The sequence below is a fragment of the Pelmatolapia mariae genome, linkage group LG17 (genome assembly GCF_036321145.2).
Source record: "Pelmatolapia mariae isolate MD_Pm_ZW linkage group LG17, Pm_UMD_F_2, whole genome shotgun sequence".
NCBI lineage: Eukaryota > Metazoa > Chordata > Actinopteri > Cichliformes > Cichlidae > Pelmatolapia > Pelmatolapia mariae.
Window position 1 is genome coordinate 25,453,758 of NC_086242.1, and position 17,760 is coordinate 25,471,517.

Genomic DNA, 17,760 nt, shown 5'->3' on the forward strand with positions numbered 1-17,760 from the left:
CGTGAGGTTCTGGGGGCGCTCCGTCTCTGGGCTGGGGCCCTGGCCGGGCCTCGGGGGCTCGGGTCCTGGTTGGTGTGTTGCTGGGGTTGTGGGCGGGTGGGTATATGGGGGCCCCGGTCTCTGCGGCCTGCTGGAGCGGGGGGGCTAGGAGGAGGAGTTGGCCGTCCGACTGGGGTCTGGTGTGTGGGGCCTCCCTGCTGCTGCGGAGTCGGGGCAGTCTGCTTCTCCCCACTGCAGGGAAAAGGGTAACACCACGTGGGTCTGGGTGCAGTTTCCCCCTCCAGGGGCAAGGGTACCTAGACCCGGTTCTTAGAGTACGCTTGGGGAGTGTGATTGTGTGTACAGCGTCTCTTTATGTCTGTCTCCACGTTGGTTGAGTGTGGAGTAATTGCCTATGAGAGCATGAGGGTGGGAATGGATGTTTGTATTTGAGTGTGCCTGTATGTCTGTGTCTATATGTCAGGTTGGGTATCAGACGCCACCTCTCTGGGGACATCTCAGGCCCTCCAAGGTTTGGAGGCCTATCTCCCCCCACCACTTCCCCTGCCGGTGGCAGACGCCCTCAGACATCGATGCGTTGGTGGTTCTTTGTGTCCGGGGGTGGGCGTCCGGGTACACACCGGCTCACTCCTTGGTGGCTGCTTATCGGGGCCTGGAACCTGGGGCTCGCTCGGGCCACTTCGGGGGTGGGGTGCCCTCGGCCTCTCGCCTGGGGCTCGGTCACTCAGGCACAGCTGGCTGCCGGCGGAGCTCACGGGCACGTCACTGCAACCCCCCCTGGCTTCTGCTCCGCGGCTGCTGAGTGATCCCTCATCTGGGACTCTCCTCAGCTCTTTCTGGGACAGTGGCGCGGCTGCCCCTCTGTTGGTCTTCCTTGGTCTCTTGTGTTCTGGGGGCCTCTGGATGTCTGGAGTTTTGATCTCCTCCATACCTGCTTCATGCCCTGGAGGATGGGACTGTGGCCCCCCACACCCTCTAGCAGATCATTACATTAAGGAACCTTTTAAATACAAGCGCGCTCATGCTCACAGGTGTACACACAGGTGATCACACACACAAACTACACCCTTTTTGGCTCCTACCTCAAAGCACACTGTGCGCTGTCGATCTTACGTGCTGCACAATAATGTTTAATATTAAGTATGTAGTGTTATATTCCCATATATCATTGTGATGTTGTTTATTCTATTACTCTCGTTTTCTTCTGCTTGTTTTCTTTTTTCTTTCTCAACAGGTGATCCAGGTGATCGATATATGTATTTTTTGTCTGCTTATTTTGTTGGTTTTTGTTTTTTGCCCTTTATCCCCGTCCCTCTTCTCCGCTGTTTTTTTTTTTTGTTTTGTTTTGTTTTTTCTCCCCTCTTTCTTTCTCCCTTTTCTTTTCCCCTGTCCCGTATCTAGCAAGTAAAAAAAATAAAATAAAATAAAATAAACAATAAAAGGTAAATCAAATGGACCATTACGGCAAGGCTGGGATGGTCCATTTGGTAAAGTAAATCCGTTGGGCATCTTTCTTCGCCTTTAGACAATAATTTTGATGGCAAAAGAACCAAACGGGACAGGTTTAAAAAAAAAAAAAAAAAAAAAATTTAAAAAATGAAATTTAAATCCGGTTTTCACTGTCATAATTCCTGTACAGGTATCTTTTAGTTTTTAACATGTCGTATGTAACATTATACTTAAAATTAGAGATACCCAAAAATCTAAAGTGAGCTTGTTGACCATTAAACTAGACTTAAAAAAACCATTCATATAACATCAGTTATTTGAATCTTCTTGTATTTTCTGCCTACATGTATGTGCCACATGTCTATAGTAAACGTGATCTTCTATTGTCAAGGAAAGCTTAACAACTAAAAATGAAGGGAAGAATAGAAAAAACTTGCTGGCCTGTTAAATTCTGTTTGACTGTTGACTGCAGCGCACTTGTACTTCTGCTGTGGTCAGCCTGAACACCCACAAATGTTGGATGCTATGGCAGTTTCCCCACTAAACAAAACATTAACAGCTAGAAACCTGCTGTTTAACCCTTCACTCTGCACGCTGCTCTGTGCTGTGCTCTTGCATCGGCAGCATTTCACTTGCAAGTGCTTGTGGTAATTTTGCAGCATTTCCTTAGTTCATTGAACAGTTAAGGCACCCTGATCATGTTTTGGATCTGTCGGTGTCTTTTGCTGTCAGAGAAGTCATGTAAAAGATTGCATCATTATTAATGTTATTATTATTATTATTATTAATAATAATCTATATTTTCATGTATTTGTTTATGTTTTGCTGTGTGGGTGTAAGATTCAGTGAAGTCACAAGGCTGCGGTTGAGCTGCTCCACTGGGGACAGTTCCACTTACTTAACTCGTGTGATGCACGTACCACTGTAACAAGTTTTTTTTTCTCTAAATGATAGAGGGATCATCATCCTTGAGCTAAGCTGGGAGCTTGTTTTCAGCCCCACTTGATGACAGATGTGATGGATTGTGGTCTGGTGTATGTTACATTAAAGTGTGGCTTAGAGCTCTGTGGGACATGACAAAAGATTAATGTCGACCCAAATGCAGTGAAGCAGGACCATGAGTTTGGAGGGAGCTGTGAGCTGGAGGAGGAAGAGAGAAGAGAGGAAAGGAGAAGAAGGTTGTGAAAAACTGGTTTTACTTCCTCCTTAAGGTTATGGGTCTATTGTTTGTTGAATTACATTAGGATTTGTTATTCTTAATTGGTTTTAAACTTTTTAAAATCTCTTTCTGAAAGCTTTTCTGAGTGTTCATGTGTGTTTTAACCTTTGTGGTGTAAACATTTATTAATTTGGTTATTTTTAAGAACTAAACTCCCAAACTGTTATCCTGAAATACAAGTTACCATGTACCTATGCAGTACTGTACAGTAAGCTTTAAAAAAGGGCCTCATTTATCACAGATGGGTGCTTTGAATTCTGAATAGAAGTTCTCAAAACAAAAATAAAAATATAATCTTTTTATAGCAGATACCATTAGAATACCAAAATCAGTTTCTTATGTAATTTTGTCAAGTAAGTAAATGTTCCTGTCCTCCAACCTTCTGTCCCTACCAGCTGATTAAAAGTTAATGTCACTTAAACCCTTTTTTTTGTTGCTGTTGCTTTCATACATTCATTCATAAACTTGCTGAATCTACTTACAGAGCTGCGTTACATGCATAATGCACCATTGGTAGTGACCACTGCAGAATGCTTTGTTCATCAACGTTTTGTATTCAAAGAGGAACAGGTGGCAAAGTCGACGACATGCCAAAAACTGCATGTCCTGGAGTGGCTACTGGAGTCTGGCTCCAAAAAGTCAATCCCTATAGACACCTATGTTAAAATGTAAAAACCTTACAGCAGTAAAAACATGTTTACAGCGTGAAACAAGCAAACAAAAAAGCTTTGGGTTCTATGGATACCTTTGTCCTTTGTAACAGCTTCACAGTCAGTCCATTTATACAGTATCTTTTAACTTGTTCATCCAGACTTTGTTAAGGCTTAAAGGTAGAGGTGTGGCTGATTTGATTGACAGCTCCATTCTAGGTCTCACCTTCAGTTTTTCAAGTCACTGAATTGCCACACTTGAACTGCCCGTGCTTTTGGAGCATTTTTATTGGAATTAAGTGTCAAATAATACACAGACTGGCCAAGAAATTTTAGTATGTTATTAATCATTTTCTTGATGCTAGTTAGCACTGATGTGCATTTCTGAACCTGTACAGTTTGTGGATGTAGCACCAAGCTAACTTTGCACCCCACCATCAGGAGTAGCATCACTGTAAATAATACATCCTCTTGTCCCGTAACTGATTTCCCTTTGCAAACAGTGACCATGCCAGTTCTTTGAGTGGGTGGTGTAGACTTTGAAGTTGACGGGGGTGGGGTGGGGGGGGTGCTCGTTCCTTTCCTTTGTTGCAGCAGGTAGAACTAATCGGCTCCATTAATAACTGGACACCCATCACAATTGGAAATGTATCTAGCTCTTATCCGTGTTTACTTCCCAGTGACAGATGTACAGTATGTGTTTATAGCAGCAGTCTTGTAAAGCTGACTCTGTGACAGTGTGTGTGTGTGTGATGGATCACAGCTGACGCTTCTGTCTCTCTCTCTCTCTCTCTCTCTCTCTCTCTCTCTCTCTCTCTCTCTCTCTCTCTCTCTCTCTCTCTCTCTCTCTCTCTCTCTTTCATACACACACACACACACACACCTCTTTCCTCTTTGCTGTTTTCTATGTTAATACATTTCATTTTAGTCTCTACAAGAAGCTTGGATCAGCAGATTACTTGTAATCACAGCTTCCTTAGCAGATTGCGTTCTGTCTGCCACCTGCTGGTTGCAGTTGGAGTTGCAGCAAGTTGAATGAGGGCGACAATCAATTCAAATGTATTCAGCCAGTGCTGCAGTGCTCTGCGTGTCTTGCGGGGAAGAAAAATCTGTGTAATCACTGACTTTCCTTCCCCACAAGACATCCTGTCATTAGTTGCACAGACGTGGCTGTAGCAACTCAAGGTGTCCATCAGCAGTGGTGCAATGATACACAGTACACAGTCTTACGTTGGCCAGGGAGAGTTGTGCTCTCATTGCAAGCAGAAACAAGGCACTGCGATTATACTGTTAGTTTTTGTTTTTCTTTGTCCACTTCAGAATCAATGTTCTGTATCTGCTGCTTCTTTCTTTTACTAGTTGTACTTCATTTATCTCTCTACAAAACCTATGAGATTTAGAAACATGAAAATTCATGACATGCTTCTTAACTGTAAAACAAATAAGTAAATAAAATAAGAGACACTTTAAGTGGCGAGAGAGAGAAAGTGCAAGAGAAAGGAATAATCACTTGGTTGCAGTCAGGTTATGAATCCATGTCACAGACTGTATTTAAAAGACGAACAGGGATGTCACCCACTGGTATTGGACTTGAAGAATCAGCATTAGTATTTAAGCCATTGCTGCGTCCTTGTATTGTGCAGAGATACAAATACTGATAACAGATGCTATAATTTCACTCAGAAGTCTGCATATTGACATGTTGAATGAATTAAAATGAAGCAGGCTGACTCCTGCTTGCCAGAAATGTGTAGCGGTTCATGCATGCATTTATGTGCTGTATTTTCAAGTGTCCCAGTCATTGTTGCCTGTGGGTATATTTTTGTATAATATATTTCTTTTGTGTGATTCTTGCCAACAGCACCGCATGAAAATATGCTGTTTACCTCTTATATGTTGTCGACCTGTTGTGACAGCTCTTCTAAGCTCTTCTTATAATCTCACACAGTATTCAAACAGGCAGAAAAGCTCTTAAAGTAGCTTGCATTGGGAGACTTTGGATAAATGCACATTTAAGAACTATGTCTGAAATTTTTTTTTTTTTTTTTCAGAAAAGTCTTCAGTGTCTCATCCTCAATGAATTCTGGCCTTCATAGAAATGGCTGAAGTGTGAAAGTGTTTTGTGACTGAGTATAATGTGTGATTCTAGCTGAGTGGCGGCTGATGTGAAGCAACACACGCATAAGGTTTACATATTAATACTGCATGGAGGTACTGAATATTCATCTTCTGCTGTAATTCATTACTGCAGCTTTAAGTATTGGTTACAGGTTGCACATGATTACACTGTGTGTTTGTGGTTGTTTATCACTGTGTTTAGTGAGTTTGAGGGTCGCGGTTGGAGACTAACGGAAGCTTTCACTAAAACTCCTTCATACATGTGGCCGTCTGGGAGCTCTGTGTGTGCATGTTGTGAGCTGTCCAGATGTTTCTGGAAAAGCCTTGTCAAGCATTGGGCTGCGCGCAACGGAGAGGAGGATATGAGCCCAGGCAGGCCCGGTTTCCATGGCAACAAAAGAGATTTCCAAAATCATCTGAACCTTCTGCGTTTGTGTTTATGTGTGTTGGCTGTACTTGGGGATATCAAGGAAGTCCAGAGGAACCTTCTTTTATTAAACTGACAAACTGAATTAGGCTGTCCACTTGCTCTGCAGCTGCAGAGTTTTGATGGAGAGGCTGTTGTGGCTGTGAGTGTTAATGACACAGCAAGCATGTCTTGTACTGTCTGTCAGTTGAATAGCATGGGAAACAGTACAGTGTGTGTGTGTGTGTGTGTGTGTGTCTGATGTGGTAGTTTGAGAAGTAGATTTGGTGCTAGTGGGTGCTTTGCTAAAATTTTGGCTGTAAGCCTGCATTCATGGGGATTTTTTCTGCACTATTGTGAGTTTAAGTTACACAAAACATTTATTTTTGAATTTTTTATTCCTAAATATATATATATAAAAAAACCCTCAACTGTAACTTCTAAAACTTTGTCAATAACTAGAAAGTGTAGATGAGCATCAAATCAAGTAATGTGTGTCCCTTTGTTTTGTGTGTAAAATAAATAAAAATGTGGTTAGGCTGAAACTGCTATTTAAACATCTGCAGTGTTGTCACACAAATAGCATCTTCTTCTTCAGTGATGTCTATGTAGAACTGTTATTACCATTTGGTTATTACCTAGAGAATACATGCTAATCTAGTGAAACTGTAATGTTTAAAGACTGTTGAGTAAAGTGGAAATACATCACAGTCAGGCATGCTGAAGAAGATAAACTGAGGTATGACCTGCAACCAAGATTTTGAAGAATTCTTTCACTTATAGACTCTACCCTGCTATCTTTTACTGCTTATTTAATCTAAATAATCTCTTTAGCCACAACATTAAAACTACCAATAGGTAGTCTGATTATGTTGTTATAGTAGCACCTGTAAGGGGGTGGAATGTAGATACCACATATCACCTGATACCAGGTACACCTACAGAGGTGTGGTTAAGCCCACACCGCAACTGCTCAGAGCGGCTTTGGCATTAGCAAGGGGGATCGGCAAATGTATATATGTTTTTTCTTTCCTCTTGCGTATATTTGGAACCAGCTGAAACTTTAGATTTTCGACCTTGGTGGCTGTAAAGGATATCAAGGAAACATGGGGGAAAAAAGATGAATCATGTGTCTTACTTTAAGCTTTGTGACTCTACTTTTATGGCAGAGATGACATCTGATTCTGCTGAGTTTGTGTGCTGCTTTGACCAGAGGTTATTTGAGAGCAGTATGACCCAACACATGTGAACAAAGTCTAATGTTTCTTGTTCTTCTTTTCTCCTCATCTCTTTCCAGAAGGAGTTTGCAGCTCCTCCTCCTCTGCTCTTCCGGAAGCTGAGTAATCCTGACCTATCACCCGCGGCAACTGCTGCTACCAAATCCAAACTGCACCGACAGCTGAGCCAGGATGAGAGTCGGGCCCGACGTAGCAGCATGGCCATGACTGGTAATGAACACGTATACACACCTGCATATCTGCAAACAGGACAAAATCCCTTGACCAAGATGTCTATGTAGATGATATGTAGGATTAGTTTTTAGGTTAGTAAAATATAGAAATGTGTAAATAATAAACTAGGAGTGCATTTATTTATCAAAACATGAAGTTTATAATATTTAAAAGAAATATAAATTTATGTTTATGGCGTTACTCTCTAATATGAATATTTTTTATTTGCAAATATTACTTTTTATATTATTGAGCTTTTGTTTGTAACTAGAAGCTCTAAGTCTAGTTAAATGTGGCCCTGCCCACACTTTAGCTGTGCCAGACTCCTGTGTTATCTATGAAAATTCCACCTCACATTTACATCCACGTTTTACCAAAGAGAGGTCATGTGGTGACAATCCCCCTCCACCGAGGAGATCATGTTTTTGGTAGTGTTTACTTGCGTATGTGTCACTATTCTGTCTTTCAACACGACAGGTCAAAAGGTTTTGATAAATTCTGATAAAATGTCATGGGGGCGTAGAATGGCCTCATGATATCGTTCCACCGAAATTTGGCTTATGACCACCAAGGTCTTCAAGGTCAGCTTGAAAATGTATCAATATATAGAAAGTACCATCTAAGGAGTTAAAATATCATGTCAGATCTGACCTTTGACCTGGCCTTCCAGGGCAATAGATTGATCTAAAGGTCAAAGTGATGAGGTTTGAGATGTGTTTCCTCTTTGTCCCCGCCTCCTCAGGTAAACAGCTGCTGCCTCTGTCCAGCAGTCTGCATGCTGGAGTTAGTCAGCTGGCTTGTCAAGGCAACTCTGGGACTTTTGGAGCGCCTGGGGCTATTGGGGGAGCATCTGCAGGAGGAGAGGCCAACAACCTGGTCCGTATGAGGAACCAGGCTCTGGGGCAGTCTGCCCCTTCTCTCACCGGACTGGTCAGTATCAAAGAAAAAAATTGCGCATATGTTGAAAGGGAATCTACAAAACAAATCACACTTACAGTTATTTACACTCAGATTAAGTCTTGAAGAAGTAATCAGGAGATAATTGTGATTCTTCCAAATGTTCTCTGTGCCATCCTAGATATCAGCTAAGCCCATTATTGCTTTTTCAGATTACTTTCAGATTACATCACATGCAAAATTATTGGACAAATGGTTCATATATATAGAGAGAGTCCTACAATTAGCATGTAATGTGCAACCTTATGACTGGGGTGTGAAAACAATAGTTTTAAATGTATTTGTGGTCTTAGGAAAATGAATGTAGTCTAAACGTAGTGTGTAAAACCTGCAGACTCACTGTGAGCCAGTCCATCTCAATATAGATTTTGTGTGTTAGACTGAAACTGTGCCAGCTGACTGCAGGGAGGTAGACTGAGGATGACTCAGGCTTTTGTGTTTATGTGTGTGCGCAGTGTGCGTGCCACCAGCTCCACACACAGACACTTCCCATTCACAGAAAGGGCTGCACACTGCTGAGACAGAAATGAGAGAGAGAGGATTTTTCATTTGATGTGTATATTTGTATCTGCATTTATGTGTTTGTTTGGTCAACATGCAGCACAGTGCCGTGCTGACATCATAGAGCTGTAGTATGAATGAATTATGTGTAAACGCAGGTTCCTGACATGTCTGATGTTGATTTTTGTGTTCCTTTGCTCTACTGTGACCCCTGTTGGTTACAGGAGGGATTGAAGGACTCAAAGGGGTTTTCTGTCCTCTGCTCTATTATTTATCCAAAACATCCTCAGATATGTTGAAATCATAAATTCTGAACCTCTCTCAAAATCTTTAGCGTTTTATGAATGAACCCTGACTTTCTGTTCATTCATGAAATGGATATCGTCTCTCTGTGTTTGCCATGCTTTAGAAGTGTGTATTGACTACATTAGTAATTTACACAGTACCTTCCATTATTAATTTAAATTGTAATTTATTATTCATCTCCAGCCTTCTTCTCTGTGCACATAATGATTACACATGCAGTTTGAATCTGTCTCATGCATAGGGAAGCATGTGAAAATGACGAGAAGCTTAACAGACTGCAGCTGAATGCTACCAACAGATGGCAGTGTTTAATAGGTAGAACTTCAGCATGCCATTAATCTGATACTGAATCCACTTTGTTGTGCCAGGTGTGTGGACAGTGCATTTATAAAATCTGTAGTGAGTGTGGAGAAAAATACATTAATCTAAAATGAATCATGTCATCAGTTTACTTTTGCCGCTTTGGATATCTTCATAATTAGCCTTTCACTCTGAAAGTCTCTGAGAGGAACTGGTCAGTGCAGCCAGAAGCACACTGTACCATGGATTCAAAATGGAAAATACAATGTGCAGAGTTATTCTAGTTCAGCAAATAATCCCAGGTTGTTATTTCTCAAGGGTACGTTTATTAAAGTATTCTTGGCAGACTTTCTGACTTCTATCGCATTCACTTTCCTTGTATCTCTTACAAAACCAAGCTTCACACATTATATTTTAGTCCAGTGTGACTCATCAGACTGACAGCTGTTAGTTTTTATAGTTGCATTTCATAGTTAGTCTATAGTCATAGGATTAGGAATAGGACAACCATCTGAGTCCTGCCATATTTTATTTATGATTTATACTTCCCTTTTGCTTTTGGACTTTTAGTTAGGACTTCTAAAGGCACCTATGTAATCAAGTGTAACACCTCAGCTTTAATTTCTAGGTTAAAAAGACCTGGGTTGTCACGTGATTCCCTTCCGAGTGTTCCAGTTTCCTCCAGCAGTCCAAAGACGTATATGAAAGGTTACCTGGTGATAAATTGGTAGTAAGATGTGGTTGTGGGTATGCATTGTTTTCCGTGGAAATTATAAGCAAATGTAACACATGACTGCTTAACACTTCAACAATAAAGTAACTTAACCTCGTAGTTCTTCCGGAGCCTGCACAATATTGTCAGGCAAACCAGTTGTGGTGTTTGTGGTGAACCAGTCTTAGTGTTTCCACCTTTAGTGGCAACAGTTTTCTTGCATATTTTACATAAACAATGTTTATGCGGGTCACATAACAATCCATATGAACGTCCAGGGCCTTTTCTAGAAGAACATTGTACTGTAACAAGATGGTCAGCTTGCACATCCCTAGTATTATTGCTTTTGTCAGGAAATGGCCCAAAGTGAAAAATGCACCTACCAAATTGAAACTCAACACTTTAACATGTATCTTGTTACATATTTATCTTAGAAGCAGGGTGGATATTCTCTGCAAGACATACATGAATGCATGAATGAAGTGTTTCAACATGCAGCACATAGGCCGCTCACCTGCTGTCTGCAGACATCGGGGCTTGGCCTAAAGGGAGCTTTACCATGCTGCTGTGTTAGAGCTGCTAGGGAACAGGCTGAGGCAGCTGCATCTTAAATATACATGAGGACATGTTGAGTAATTGCTGTTCTCGTAGCGTATCTCCTCTGTTGTGACTAATGGGGACAGTGACGTAGACGGCTGGTGAAGTGGCATGCCAAACTTTGACATCAAAGATGACAAAGAAAAAGCCTCAAAAAACTATATCATGTTGTTTCAAGAAAATTTGCAGTAAAGATATTTTTGACAATATAAAAGCCCAGCATCAACCAAAGAATGTTTTATTGATAGTTGCAGCTTGAAGGCAGCAGCATTTATAAGTAAATGAAGGGCATCCATTCTTCTTTTCTAATGAGTTACTGTCATTGAATACACACTACCTAATTTGAAGCAGGAATCCTTTGAAACAAGGTGCCAGAAGCAGCAGGATTGCAGTGCAATAGTAGTGATACAGCATAATATCTCTACTGCCCTGACAATGTGCTGTACAGAATACAACGTCTAGGCAGTGAGCTAAATACTTGCTATATAAAACACACAACACAGGGGCCAAGGTTGAGGTCGTTTACTAGACCTCTTTTGTGAAACGTAAACAACTGGAACCGAGCTAGGTTTTTGTGTTAGCGACAGTATCTGGTGCTTGTTGGAATGTAAACGCTGATCATCTGTACCCTTTCTGCTCCAGTGGCTGTAAGAATTTCTATCCTAGAGCATATGGGCCAAGTGTAAGAAATAAACACTTTTTCATTTTGCCTTCCAGAAACACTTTTCCTCAAAAGCACAACAGCACCAAGTAAAGTGCTTTGAGACTTATTTAGACTACTGTTAGTCTTCTCTCTCTGTCTGTCTGTCTCTCTCTCTCTCTCTCTCTCTCACACACACACACACACACACACACACACACACACACACACACACACACACACACACACACACACACACTCTGTGTCTCAGGACACAGACATACTGTATACAGTGTATGTGTTTATTATCTATATAGACAGCCATACTGGAGGCATATGCAGTTGTTTCTTTTATCTAAAAGTGGCTCTTATACAGTTTGTGATTTTATTACATAAAAATATTATTTTCAGTTGCTGTGGAGTCTGTCTGCTGTCAATAGCGCCATCTGGTGTCAAGGTAATAATAGGCCACATTAACACTGTTTCACAATAACATTTCCTTAGCATGACTTTCTGGAGCTTAACACTGCACATCCCAAAAACAAGTCCCAAACTGTACAATACCTACTTTTTTAAACAAGCTTTTTTATAGAAAGTAAATACATTTTTTTACCGCCATTACATACCTGTATTGTAACGGAACTTAAAATGGAAATGGGCTGTATCAAGAGCTCTGTTAGTCTTACTGAGAACTCAAGGCATGTTAGACTACAAACGATTCATTCATATAGCTTATATAGCTTTATTCTTTTCATTTTGACTAGCTCACATCCCCGGTCATTTTAGAAACAACAAACATATATGTCTTTGGAATATGGGAAGAAACCCTCCAAAGCACAGGAAGAACATGAGCAAAGAAAGAACTGGCTAATTCAAAATACCTTTTTTTTTTTTTTTTTTGTAGAATATACAAATCAAGTTACAGTAATGTACAAAAGTCTTAAGTCTTGATATTTTGCTTCCAAGAAGACAGACATTGCAGTCATTTCTTAAAAGTGGTCTTGAGCAACAGTACTCTTTCAGTCTTTTACCTGACAATAATAAGAATGTTTTTAAGCCACTTGAAACTGATCTATAAATCATTCAAGTGTATAAAACACCTAACTCAAGGGATGAATGAGTGCTATGTCTGCATATACAGTGGTCCCTCATTTATCGCGGAGTTACGTTCTAAAAATAACCTGTGGTAGATGAAATCCGCGAAGTAGCCAGCTTTATTTTTTACAATTATTATAGATGTTTCAAGGCTGTAAAACCCCTCACTACACACTTTATACACTTTTCTCAGACAGGCATGAACATTTTCACACTTTCCTCTCTTGTTTAAACATTCTCAAAGTTCAAGCCTTGGTAGAAAAATAAGTCCAGTATTATAGAATGAAACCAAAGGTCAAAGCCTGTTATCAGGTCCAGAACATGGGAATAGAGCAGCTGCCAGAGAATTAAACATTAATGAATAAATGGTATGGAAGTAGAGGAAGCAAGAAGAATGATTTGAGTAAAGTTTGACTTATCTGACTGTTTTGTTTCGCTTAATGTGCCTTATAATCCAGTGAGCCTTATGGTCCCCAAAATACGGTAACTTCTACCTTCCTTTAGCATGTCCAGAAGTCCAACTTTTTGTGCGATGGTTAGCATCTTGCTCTGCCTTTTGGGTGCTACTGCAGGTGTCTTTGACGGTGCAAAACGTTTCGTCGACATTGTTGTGTTTGTTGGGGAGTAAACATACAGTACAGCACTTCAGAGTCACACTGCTAGCGATTGAAGATTTATGTAAATTTGACAAGATGAATGCATTTTGTATTGGACAGAAGACACGACACAAGATTGATTGACACTGGTCTACAGCCAATCAGGACGCAGAACACAATGCGCTGTTAAAAAAAAAAAAAAAGCATGCAAAATTGCACAAAAAAAATTCACAAAACAGCAAGGCCGCAAAAGCTGAACCGCATTATCGCAAGGGACCACTGTAACAGATAACTTGGCAAAGAACCACTTTGAAATTCTACCTCCAGGCACGTTGTTACTAGTGCCTAATTCTTGACATGAAATTAACGACAGCAGGCGAACACATCTGAAAGTCATGTCCTTAAGAAGTAGGAAAAAATCTAGCAAAGACCTGTTTAAAAAACCTGAGAGGTACATCTACTGCTTCTGCCAAAGCCTCATCAGAAACGGTCTCAGCGATAGGGTGGCTTTCATTCTTTTCATTCTTCAGGAAGGGGAAAAGGGAAACATCGGTGGAAGCTTTGTCATGGTTTGGGAATGCATTTCGCCATGTCATGTTGGGATTCTTGTCAAATCAGAAGAAAATACTCTCAGATTTTGATCCACCATGCATGGTCGCCTGGAAAGCATCTGATTAGCAACAGCTTAATTTTTCAGCATAACACAAGATCCCAAACACACTGGAAATGCATTAAAAGCATACCTGGATAGAAAAACACACAGTTGAGCAGTATCAGTCATAGATGAAACAACAGGCAGGCAGCGTCTAAAGCAGAGCTTTGGAATGGCCTTCAAGAAGCTTTAGAACTATTTCCTGCTTTATAAATGTTATAAACAATAAATTGCGACACTTAGTCTGCTCAGCTCGACTCTCCAACAAGCGTGGGTGATATGGCCTAACAACTATATGATGGCATTTCAAGGACATTTTTGACTTACACTATTCAAATTAAAATAAAAAGAATACAATTTAAACAGGCGAACTGAAGAGAATTGAAGGAGAACCTAGAGTTTCTTGGGATTTGGGGTTTTTTGGGTTTGTGAAGTCATTTCTTGTAGTTAATTGAGAAGCTGAAGTAGAGTATTTGTAACCAAAGTGTTTGGCTGTCAAATGTGAAGGGCAGAGAGAACGCTGGCAGGGCCAGCCGCTGGCCTGACTTCCCATCTCACACCTCAGCAAATAAGAGATTCAGCATCTCCAGTGGAGCATGCTGTGATGAGATGAAAAATATTGTGTAGAAGGAAGGATGGGGGAGTGTGGGGTGGGCAGCAGTGTGACAGGCTGACTAAATAAATCAAGCAATAGCGCAATAACAAAACTTGCACAGGGGGTACAGGAGGTGAGCGAAGGTGCTTGGAGATTGATGAATGCGAGATGGAGTTGAAAGTAAGGAGCTTTGCGTGGTCTTATGTACCTGCTGTCAGCTCTGTCAGAGGAAGTGCTTCCTATTAAGTTAATAGACTTTTTGCCCACACATAAGGATAGGATAATATAGGATGGGATAGGCTGCTACTACTACTACTACTACTACTACTACTACTACTACTACTACTACTACTACTACTACTAATAATAATAATATTGAAAGGATTAAAAATCCTCTTCAGCATTTTGTTTATGATTAACACTTGGGATTGTGTCACTAATACACTGGAGGTGCGCCTCGTCTTGCTAAATTTTGCTTTTAGTCAGATGTAACCTTGACATAGTTACATTAATACTGAGCAAAAAATAAATAAATCAATATCTTTCCCAGAAATTACCTGAAAAATACAGCTAATTCCTTTCATTTTGCTTCCTCAAAGTCAGAAAATGCTGTAAAATGACACTTAATTATCTTTTAGACTAGTCTTGAGCATCATGCCTCACCATAACCTTATTTTATTTGCATTTGTGTGACAGTTTTTCAGCTTTAATTTTATGCCCCCCTAAATGTTTCTCTTATTTATGTGTTGATATTTTTCTTAAGAGTCATTTGTAGATTCACATTTATCTTGTTTTGTTAGCATTTTAGCCTTGGTAACATCCATCAATGTCCTGGCTTATGCTTTCTAACTGGTATTAGACTAGTTTAAGTGTAAAATAGAGCAGCGAAGTCCAGACCTCCCCCCAGCCCACCTCCTCCAGCTTACCCAGGGGAACACTGAGGTTCTCCCAGGCTCGTCGAGAGATGCAGTCTCTGTAGCATGTCGTGGGTGTATAGCATGTCTGTAGCATGTCGTGGGTGTATGTCCCACTGGGCCCTCCTCCCAGTGGGACATGCCTAGAACATCTAACCCAGGAGGAGACCACCTCAAGCTGCTTCTTTCAGAGAAAGCTCATTTCCATCGCTTCTGTCTCCAATCTCATTCTTTCACCATCAAAATAACTGACAATAATAGGCATAATAAAAGCTTCAGGCATGGATTAAGAGAGTCATGGTGTTTTTTCTTTGCTCTGTCTGGTGCCAGATGGCTGCATCACATTTACAATTTACTGGCATTGGGCATTAATTAAAATGTTAATTGAACGACTGGTACATCTGTTTGTTTTTTTTATTTATTTTTGTCAGAAATCTGTTTTTGTTTGTATCATATGTTTCCCACATTTCTTTGAGAACATCCACTGTTTTGATGTTGGACATTGCTCTGAGGAATGCTCAGTCATAAGCAAACACATTTCCACTCACTGTTCCTTTTTCATTTGGCTGTTTCTTTTTCTTTGCTCTCACTCTCTCAGATTAGTTTTCAGCTCACTAGATAACTTCATTTAGTTCTTTTGTCTCTCTCAAAATGATAAAATGAGACTGGATCTTGGTTATGTTTCTTAACAAATTCTGGTACCTTTTCGGGTAAAGAAAAACACAAACGCATTTTTACCTTCTGATTTCAGATAAGGCATTGTAAAGTACTTCCTCATATTAATCCACAAAGGAATTTGATCAAATAATCAAATAATAATACTTTTTTTTTTTCATTTCAGCAATTTGCTAAATCTGCAAAAAAAAATTTTTTTCATTTAACAATTTCAAACATTTATGAAATTATTATTATTGGTTGAAGTGCATATTTTATGAACAATAATTAATAAGTTTTGTTTTGGGGCGACTGCACCTTCCAGGTAAAAGTCTTTCATTTTTGGACAAACCGAACATAGTTTGAGATTATTTTCTTCACCTAGGAAACTTCTGACTGAGATATTCTAACTGAAAATGTAGTTTTCATAGCCTTCTCACTGGGGTATGTTTGTATGTATAAATAAAGATTGAGATGCAGGTTGCCAATGAAAGGTTTGCTGGTATGTAGATTTAAAAGTCAAAATGATAATACAATTGATCCTTGCAAACAGTAATTGTCTGATGCCTAATGGATGCCTTTTTACAATAGTTTAAGATGTAGGCTATCCACATCCCAGCCTCAGATTATCTGCCTTTTAGTTGATGCTGTGTCAGCTAGTTCGTTAGCTTGCATGTGCTGTGAAGACGTGTCTATCCATTTCGTTTTGCATGTCCGCCACTACACAAACCACAGCTAAAACTGAATTAGAATTTGTGAAGAGCTGGATTTGGTTTTGTTTCAGTTATATTTGCCTGAAGAGCAGAGCTAAGGTTGTACTGTAACGGTGAATGAGAGAGAAGCTGCAGGCAGATGTGGATAATTTTTTACAATAATTTATTAAAATGTGTTTATTTTGTTGTAGCTAGCTATGGGGTCAGTTTTAAATTACAGACCGTGATTGGTTCGTTCTTTCACGTTGAGGGTCCTGTTTGTTTTTATATTGTCTTTATTTTAGTATAGCTAATACCACACCTGTAATGTTATGCCTTCTTACACTAAATATATGTTTTTGGCCTGATAATGTGACCTCAGTCGTGTCACTCATTTCTGTTAGCTAGCAAAGCAGCTTGCTAGCTAACAGGCATAGTAGATTTGAACGATTACTAGTCAAACAGTAACTGTGAATATGAATGTCAACTTCAAATTAGTGACTTGTTTAAATTCCCCAGTTTTATACAAACTTTCAAAGATCACTATGTCCTGATTTAGATGGTAATAAGCTATTGTTAAACTATTGTTATAAAAACTCAAGCGTAGCTGCTGATGGGCCGCTCTAAGAGCTTTGAAACTTTGAAACTCTGGCTGTTCGTTTCCGTTTTCTGCTATAACGCTCTCTCCTCCTCACTGGCCCCAGAGCAAATGTCAGCATGAGGTGAGTTACCAAAACCTAAATTCTAATTTAACTTCAAGTCATTTTAAATCCATTTATTTTCTCCAAATAAATTCCAACTCTGTTAATTTTGCATAAAACCTGCTAAAAAGTGCTGTTTCGTGTCTTCTTTAACGCTTAATGCTGAGACCATTAGTAGGTTGTGTGAGCATGTATGTTAAACTACCAACCATGTTTGATTGAGCTACATAGAAAGTGCCATGGTTGAATTATTGATAGCCTAATGGCTTTTATGGAAACCCGCTTTACTTAGTTTTATTAACTCACCCTCCACCTTTTTATGCTTTGTAAGCACGCATGCACTAAAGCACACTCACACACACACCAATGAATAGTTATTAATTAGGAGAGTGAGCTATTACCTCTCTAATGCAGCGGAGCAGGGACATTCTGTGTTATATAGTTTAAAATGTGGTTTTAAGTCTAAGCTGACCCACCTGCCTTATCTAGTCTAAAACCTAATGTCTGACATAAATCACACTAACAGGGTTATAGCACTGCTACCCATCTTTTGTG

At 40.0% G+C, this 17,760-nt stretch overlaps 1 protein-coding gene across 5 annotated transcripts in view; it reads left to right on the forward strand.

Annotated features, from left to right (window-relative positions):
* Positions 1-17,760, forward strand: part of mast2 (microtubule associated serine/threonine kinase 2) — a 155,781-nt gene that overhangs the window by 22,194 nt on the left and 115,827 nt on the right. For all 5 annotated transcript variants that reach the window (XM_063500919.1, XM_063500920.1, XM_063500921.1 and 2 more), the window contains exons 2-3: positions 7,140-7,290; positions 8,036-8,223. In XM_063500919.1, the coding sequence (XP_063356989.1) occupies positions 7,140-7,290; positions 8,036-8,223 (339 nt within the window). The remainder of the gene's footprint in view (positions 1-7,139; positions 7,291-8,035; positions 8,224-17,760) is intronic.